This window comes from Zerene cesonia, unplaced genomic scaffold, assembly GCF_012273895.1.
Source record: "Zerene cesonia ecotype Mississippi unplaced genomic scaffold, Zerene_cesonia_1.1 Zces_u003, whole genome shotgun sequence".
NCBI classification, from domain to species: domain Eukaryota; kingdom Metazoa; phylum Arthropoda; class Insecta; order Lepidoptera; family Pieridae; genus Zerene; species Zerene cesonia.
Genome location: NW_024045133.1, coordinates 931,623 through 941,031, shown reverse-complemented (window position 1 = coordinate 941,031; position 9,409 = coordinate 931,623). Strand labels below are relative to the sequence as shown.

General features: G+C 35.3%; 1 protein-coding gene across 1 annotated transcript in view; it reads left to right on the top strand.

Moving 5' to 3' along the window:
* The window catches only part of LOC119838442 (alpha-1,6-mannosyl-glycoprotein 2-beta-N-acetylglucosaminyltransferase-like), a 47,420-nt gene that overhangs the window by 37,042 nt on the left and 969 nt on the right, over positions 1–9,409 (top strand). The window contains exons 10-12 of the mRNA XM_038364389.1: positions 2,388–2,516; positions 8,292–8,509; positions 9,287–9,404. Coding sequence (XP_038220317.1) covers positions 2,388–2,516; positions 8,292–8,509; positions 9,287–9,404 — 465 coding nt within the window. The remainder of the gene's footprint in view (positions 1–2,387; positions 2,517–8,291; positions 8,510–9,286; positions 9,405–9,409) is intronic.

The window sequence follows — 9,409 nt, the reverse complement described above, 5'->3', positions numbered from 1 at the left end:
TAAGGGTTAAATTCGTATTCAAAATTTAACTAATTTTTAAAAAAGATCCGAAACACGTCCGCTTTGGACAAAGGTTGATTGAAACAGATAAGATCAGAGAGTATTTACTATCGTTTAGTTTATATTGCTTATATGAAGCCTCTGTGCTTATATGAAGCCTCTGTGCAGAAAATATAAAATGATTCGTTTTATATTCATTGACAAAACTCTTCCATGTGAGAGTTTGACAAAGATTAAATTAAACAGACTAGTTTTAGAAATTAAAGAGTTTCAAACGGATTTAAATTTGATTCATCCATTATATTAAGCCGACGTTTCGAACACTTCACAGCGAGCGTGGTCACGGGGAGACTGAGTTGAACATGACATCTCAGTCTCCCCGTGACGTGATAATATAACGAATAATATAAAATAAATAATCGCGTTTAAAATGCATTTAAAACTCTTAAATTTCTAAATGTATAACACTCGCGTATAATCAAACACAAGAAAATACCATACCTGTTATTTTTTACTGCTTATATTAAACTCAAACTCAAAGGTTGTGTATGACAGCTTCAAAGTTCAAAGCTGCCGTACGATCTTAAGCACGTAGTTATATTTTTTCAAATCATGTTAATTTTGTATATATTTCCATATAAAATTTCGAATACACTTTGCCTTTAAATGAAGCACACACACTAAAGCACCACTAGCAAAAAACCGGTTGTCTGTGAAGTCGGTTCTCTGACGATAGTTGAACGTGACAACCGATCGTGCCTCTCTGTCGCACGTTTCGCGCTCTCGCTTGCACTTCGAGCCTCACATGGAACGCCTCAGAGCGAGGTAACGCCGCATGAGTCATGTTCTTGCGTGCGCGCAGCCGGCTCGATCGAATTATAAGACGTCACGTCAATAATGACCATAAAGTATATGTTTTATACACACATAGGACTAAATAATTAAAAGAAATGACGAAAGAATTACAATAACAGATGTTAAAACAATAAACAATGTTACTATCCCTACTAGTCCTACTAACATTATAATCCTATCATACTATATATAATACTAGTAATAATATAATACTAATATTAGAAATGCGAAAGTTTGTAAGGATGTGTGTGTGTTTGTTGCTCTTTCACGCAAAGACTACTGAACCGATTGCAATGAAATTTGGTAAGTAGACAGCTGGACAACTGGAATAATATATAGGCAACTTTTTATCCCGATATTCCTACGGGACACTTACACAGGTGAAACCGTGGGGCGCAGCTAGTATTGTTAATAAAAGAGCAACATATTTGTCTCTTCTTCACGATTAAATCATTGAATCGATTCGGGTGAAATTTTGTGCAAATAATGCTTGCTACCCAGGAAGGACAGAGATAGTTTCCCGGGAAGTCCATTGGAAGCGAAAACAATGTAGGGAAAACCCCAGGTTTGTTTCCTTAGAATCGCGGCTATGAGCCAAAAGAAAAAAATTAAAAATAAAATAAATATAAATATTAGGTTATTTCGTGTTCTTTCGTTATTTTTAAATATTCAGCACTGAAATATAATAAATACCAAAAAAAAAACACTGCGTCTATTAACACATATTTGTATGTCGGTATTGCTTTTGTGAGCTTAGCGAGTGAGTTTAGCGAAAATTGCTTGATTTGTAATTTATTTGCGACTTCGCGTTTAGTAATTTTGCGACATTATATATTTAAGCTAATAAAGACATTATTCCACCGGCGTTACGTGAAAACCGTATCAAAATAGGTTTATTGGTGTTGAAACTCGATTCTTAAAAAGCCATCTATAAGGTTGAAACGGTTGTTTTCCGGTTTTCTAAAGAAAAAAATTCATTTATGTGACATGGTATACGTTTCTACAATAGAATTCCTAATAGTATTCAAGAGTTTAGTAGTGCTAAATTTAAAACCTTTAAAAATGTTCACAGAGCCTACTATAGCCTTAATGAATATTTGGAAGATAGAAACCCATTGAATGTAGTCGCTTAAGACTTTCCAAAGAACCACAGGGCAGTTCTTTGAAACCATTATTATGTATATTACCTATGTAATAAAATGTAATATTGACATAATTAGAAAAGAGCAACTACAGAGTTTCTTGCCGGCTCTTCTCTGTAGAAACTGCCTTCCGAACCGGTGGTAAATGTTATAACTGTTAAGCTTTAAAAGTGCTTTTAAGAAGTTACACAGTGGGTTGCCTGGAAGAGATCACTCTTTAGTGATAAGGTCGCCTTCTGTGCTGGTCTAGTTGTAAGTTTTTATATTTAACGTTTATTTGTATACCAGCACGATAAAGTGTTAAATAAATAAATAAGAAGTCTAATCGAATAAATAAATGTTTGAGTGTAAGTTTGAGTTTGAGTTTGAGTTTGACGTTCCCCAAAACAGCGCAAGAAACAGCTCAACCTGAATTACATTCAGCAAGTGCGGGCGGCGAACGAAGAACGCAGGAAGCGCCTCCAGGAGACACAGTGGAACTATCAAGTGTATCCCAACATATACTCGGCGGTCCAAAAGGTTAACGCTAGTGGGTAGTTCGGCCGCGTGCTTATAAACATTTGTTGCAACTGGCGATCAACAGTGTTGCTGGTTACTGCTTAGCAACAGATGAGATACATTTTTTATGTACGATACACGAAACATAGGTAGAAAAGAATTGGTGATCAATGAGTGTGTATGCTTAAATTTTGAAAACTACGCAACGGATTTTTATGAGATTTTTTTGAATAGATAGAGTGTTTTAAGAGGAAGGTTTATATGTATGATAACATCTATTAATCTACTCGGAACTTAACGCGCGCGAAGCCGCGGCAATAAGCTCATTATATACGACAAAGGCCTTTATCTCTACCAGGCAAGGAGAGATAGGTTATAGTTTTAGAAGATAACTATAGTTATAGGAGATAAGACAAGCGAAAAGTTTCGTTAGTCATTTGTTGTTTAACATTGTTGATGAATGTTTCGAAACAACAACTATATCTTGTCAACATGCGTTATCAACTCCGCAACACGCGGTCGCCAGCAACATATCGCCAATGTTCCTCAGCATGTTGATGCAATGTTGCTGAACAAATGTTTACCGTACCAATCAGCGTGCATGGCATTACGGTGTCGTGTTGTGTCGTGTTGTGATGCCATAGAAGTAATTTTTATACAAAACGCAATATAATAAATATAATATGTAAATCATATTTAAACTAACTTAAGTTAAAAGTAAAGAAACATTCTTCCATGACAGTTTCAAGTAAATTGTCTTACTTGCTAAGAGCAAAGAATAAGATGAACTCATGAAATTATTGTGTTGTCACCGATTCATAATAAATGTACAAAATATACTTAATCTGTTCTTTTAAAGTGGGTCAAAATCGAGTGCAACACAAGCTAAAATAAGGGAATAAAAGAATACATACCAAGATTTTACAGTTGGTATATATTTACCAAATATTTTAACCCCATAGCACTATACAGCTCATCTGAGTGAGTTATACAGTTAGGTGTGTGAGTGAGATGTATCGTCGATAGATGTGTGAGTTAAAGAGCTAGGTGTGTGAGTGAGATTTAGGTCTGTAGTTTATCTGAGTGACGTATACAGAGGTATGTGTGAGCTGTATCGCTAGATGTGTGAGTTAAAGAGCTAGGTGTGTGAGTAAGATGTAGGTCTGTAGTTTATCTGAGTGACGTATACAGAGGTATGTGTGAGCTGTATCTCTAGATAAGTCTGTTAAAGAGCTAGGTGTGTGAGTAAGATGTAGGTCTGTAGTTTATCTGAGTGACTTATACATAGGTATGTGTGAGCTGTATCGCTAGATGAGTCAGTTAAAGAGCTAGGTGTGTGAGTGAGATGTAGGTCTGTAGTTTATCTGAGTGACTTATACATAGGTATGTGTGAGCTATATCGCTAGATGTGTGAGTTAAAAAGCTAGATGTGTGAGTTAGATGTAGGTCTGTAGTTTACCTGAGTAACTTATACATAGGTACGTGTGAGCTATATCGCTAGATGTGTGAGTTAAAGAGCTAGATGTGTTTGTTAGATGTAGGTCTGCAGTTTATCTGAGAAATTTATATGGATACTAGCTGCACCCGGCAAACGCTGTTCTGCCTTACTCTTATCATTTAGGGGTATGAAAAATAGATGTTGGCCGATTCTCATAGATACCGGATAAGCACAAAAAATTTCATCAAAATCGGTCAAGCCGTTTCGGAGGAGTATGGCAACGAAAACTGTGACACGAGAATTTTATATATTAGAAGATATGAGTGAGCTATATCGCTAGATGTGTCAGTTAAAGAGCTAGGTGTGTGAGTGAGATGTAGGTCTGCAGTTTATCTGAGTGACTTTTACAGATGTATGAGTGTGCTATATCGCTAGATGTGTGAGTGAAATAGCTAGCTTAGTTAAAGACCTAGTCTCAATGCTTGTTCGATAGAAGCATAAAAACCATCTTAATATGATAATTTCAATACATTTTTATAATCTTGTTTTAATTAGTACTTATCAACTGTTATATGAAAAATTCTATGGAATAAAAAAATTAAAAACTTCTATTGCATCACACGATATGACACTAATGTATACTTGCATTCTACTAAAAACTACTAACCGCTTCTCCAGTAGATATAACATGCATGGAACTTTCTAGAATGTGTATCTTTCTAGACTTTTATTAACGCTAGGTTTATTCTGCGAGTAGTATCATGAGCAGTAACATTATCCGGCTATTTTTATCTATACTAATGTTATATAGCTGAGTTTGTTTGTTTGAACGCACTTATCTAAGGAACTACTGGTCGTATTTGAAAAATTCTTTCAGTGTTAGATAGCCCATTTATTGAGGAAGATATAGGCTATATATGTACCACGGGCGAAGCCGGGGCGGACCGCTAGTATTTAAAATTTGTAAGAGAGTAGAATATGTTTGACTTAAATCTATACTTATATAGTTGAAGAGTTTGTCTGTTTGAACGCACTAATTTTAGGAGCTACTGGACAGATTTCAAAAATTCTTTCACCGTTTGATATGTCCGTGATCCCTGTGTGAATAGGCTATATATGTACCACGGGCGAAGCCGGGGCTGTTAGTAGATAGTAGAGCTGTTTTAAATTATGTAAGTATAATTTGGTTTTTAATGAGGATAAATATTGAGGAGGAATTTTTGTATTAATTATATTATTTTATGTACTAATACACGCTCGTCCCGGCTCCGCCCGGATATCAATACTCCTGTTTTATCCCAAGGGAGCATTTAATCGGGATAAAAAGTATCCTATCACCCAAGTCAGCTCATACCCTGTCTGTATACCAAATTTCATCTAAAATCCGTTCAGTAGTTTCAGCGTGATTGACGGACAGACATTCAAACAAACAAACTTTCACATTTATAATATCAGTGTGAATAGTATGGATACTAACTACATCAGGGTTTTACACGAGTCTATATAAGTATAAAAAGTTTAGACTGTTTGGGTACATCTCTTAAAATAATGGAAATGGGCTTAGCGTTTCTCTATCATACTTACTTATTATCGAATGAATAATATGTTATTAAAATATTGCAATTAATTGAAAATATTTGTATTTGTGTATATTATGTAATATAACGGACATCCTCATTTTTTGAAGTCGATTAAGAAGTTTTTCTCATGTATTGAGATGATACAGAGCATGTATTCCAATAATCTTCGCTTGATGCGTTGCGTTTGAAAAAAAAGCATGACTTATATATTACTGTTTTAAGATAGTGCATATTTATGCATGAAATTTAAAAATCCTACTTCCTATCCCACTATCCTTGCTACTTATCCTATCCTACTATCCTACTAACATTATAAATGCGAAAGTTTGTAAGGATGTGTGTGTGTTTGTTGCTCTTTCACGCAAAAACTATTGAATCGATTGCAATGAAATTTGGTACATAGACAGCTGGACAACTGGAATATCACACAGGCAACTTTTTATCCTGATATTCCTACGCGATACGGACTTACGCGGGTGAAACCGCGGGGCGCAGCTAGTGTTAAATAAATTAAAAGAAACTTCAATAGAATCACCTAAATTATCTGGCTTGCTCTTATACAGAGTATACGAAAAAAAATTGTTAAATCTGATGATCCTCTGGATAATGAGATAGATTTATTAAACTACTAGCTGCGCCGTCCGTCCGTATCCCGTAGGAATATCTGGATGAAAATTTGCCTATCTGTTATTCCAGTTGTCCAGCTATCTGCGTAACAAATTTCATTGCAATCGGTTCAGTAGTATTTGCGTGAAAGAGCAACAAACACACACATACTTACAAACTTTCGCATTTATAATATTAGTAGGAAGTAGGATAGTAGGACTAGCTGCAAGCCTCGGCTCCCCCCGGGTAGTCATTTATCGTAATTGAAATAATATAAACTATCTTATCTTTAAAGCTGGATCAAACTGCACATGGTGTGCTAATTTGATTAAAATCGGTTGAGCAGTTTAGGAGTCCATCGCGGACAAACAACGTGACACGTAATTTATACTTTTATACTTAATTTTATAAAGCTGAAGAGTATGTTTGTTTGAACGCACTAATCTAAGGAACTACTTGTCCGATTTGAAAAATTGTTCCAGTGTCAGATAGCCCATTAATTGTGGAAGGCTATAGGCTATATATGTACCACGGGCGAAGCCGGGGCGGCCCGCTATTTATAATATAACTTGTCAGTTACATAGCGTATCTAACACTGAAAAAATTTTTCAAATCGGGCCATTAGTTCCTGAGATTACTGCGTTTAAACAAACAGATAAACAAACTCTCCAGCTTCATAATATTAGTATAGATATAAGGGTTTTAACACTCCTACGGTGATACAGCCAAGCGATACAGTGATACATCAGAAAAGACACAAATTTGTATGTCTGTCTATACGTCTCATTCACGCCTAAACCACTGATCCGATTAGGTTCATCCATCAGTTCAATGCTTTAGGTACAAAGTTGATATAAATATTGGTATTTATCCTGGAAATGCCGCGGAAACCGGAATTATGGGGATGAAATGCGATTATCTATCCTTTTTTGACTATGCAGGCAAAGCCGCGGGCGGATACCTAGTGTATACTAAAATGCGAATTCAAAAAAAAAAAAAACAATAAGTTTATGAACAAAAAGAGTACAGACTATGAAAATGGCGCCAAAAAGAACGTCAAGGAAAAAATGGCTACTGCTTCTTTTAAATGTATTTAGGTTTTTTATATAGTTTTTAATCAAATGCTGTTTTATAATAAATACTATTTGTGCTATGCTATATTATCGCTTTGTAGAAGGACGCTTTTTTTAAATATTGTTTATAATTTAATTTTTAGTTTTATAGCATTGAAATGCTTTTTATAAATGAGAAATTTTTTTCAAAGAATAGAAAAAATTCGATCACGGAGCGGGATTCGAACCCGCGTTTCTTGCCTAACCGTAGCAACGCCTCTCGGCCACCCGTGATCCCGCCACAGTAATCAAATTTCTTCTACTCATTCGATTTCATGTGTAAGGGGCACCCCACGCCATCTATTGAGATGGCGTGGGGTGCCCCTTAAGGAATTTCTTTCAAAAAAATTTCTGGTTTATAATTGTCTAATTAAACAGAAAAAATATTCGATCACAGAGACAGTTACTGTTCCAATTGTGAACTTGTAATTTCGAATAATTTTTCGGTTTTATTTTCTTTTTTAATTATTACATATATAGACTTTTTTTAGAATTTTTTGCATGGATTCATTTTTATACTTTTATATATCCATTGTATTTAAAACTATTAGTTACCTGTTACGTTATATAAATGTAATTATTGTATTTCATAAACTATTAGTGTTAATTAACCAATATATTTAAAAAGAGTATTCAATATATTTTAAAGAGTTGTTTAGTATTGATTTATTTTTCATATTTTATTCTAAATGATTTTATTTTTTAATCACAGGAACAATGTATATCCATTTTTAGTACTATTTTTATTCAATTGTCATCATAGAGTGTGAACAGAGATAAAAATTTAACAATAGGAATAAAATATTGACAAAAAGCTTATATAAAGCAAATACGTATATGTCTGCTACGTTGCTACGTAACTTAAAAAACAAATATGTTTAAAATTTTCTATTCATATAAATTTATTAAAAAAAAAAAAAATTACAGTCATTGAACGATATAAATATTTGTCTCCAACGTTTTTTTATCATACATGTCCATGTACACACTCTATGACTTTGACAGCTGTCACGTCGAAAGCGCGCCGCGCAAAGTTTGACACTTGCTTTTTTTTTCTCAGGTCGAAATAACGCCATGGCACTCGAGCATGCACAACATGGGCATGGTGTTTAATAAGACCGTGTGGAATGACATAATGGCGTTGCAGGAGCAATTTTGCGCTTACGACGATTACAATTGGGATTATTCGTTGTTGCATTTATCGCAGAATCGGCCGGGGAGGGAGAAGTTTAAAGTGATCTTGTGCAAAGGCCCGAGAGTCTTTCATATTGGAGAGTGGTGAGTTGTCATTGAAATAAAAAAAGGTTTATTGTCATTGATACTAGCTGTTACCCGCGGCGTCACTCGCGTAGTACGGGTAAAAAGTAGCCGATATGCTAATCCAGATTATCTCTACCAAATTACATATAGATAGGATAAGCTTGGAATAACGTAATAATTACAATTTTTTATAATTATCATAAAATGCATTACTTCCGTCACATGTCCTATTTATTCCAAAAGTATATTATTTTCTTAAACATATTTTATACGGTTTTTCTCCGATACTGTCGTCCATAATAGTTCGTCCTTGCGTCTTCTGTACATAGTTTTCTTATATATGTTTACTATAGAAGTGATGTCCCGTGTCCCCCAGTGGGGTATGGGGGCAGATGATATACATCTGTTTCACTGATCGATTTTCTTTACGGACAAGTAGGTGATCGGCCTTCTGTGTCCTGCCCGACCGAGACATTTTTTTCTACCCCTCGGTTCGACGCTCACGCGTTAACCACTTTTCAAGGAGGCGGTCACGTTTATTATTTGGTATACTTAGCTGCGCCCGCAGTACGAATATCGGGATAAAAAGCTGCCTATATGTTATTCCAGTTGTCCAGCTGTCTACGTACCAAATTTCATCGCAATCGGTTCAGTAGTTTTTGCGTGAAAGAGCAACAAACACATTTTTACAAACTTTCGCATTTATAACATTAGTTGGACAATATGTTTTCATTCATTCATTCATTCATTCACAATAAATACATTCAATGATCTTCTCTGTATATTTCTTTCCAGCGGAATCCACCACAAGAAATCAAATTGCAACGCGTCGACCGTGATCAGCAAAGTGCAGAAACTGCTGCAGAACGCGAAGCAATACATGTTCCCAGCTCGCATCACGGCCACGATCAGCGCGGG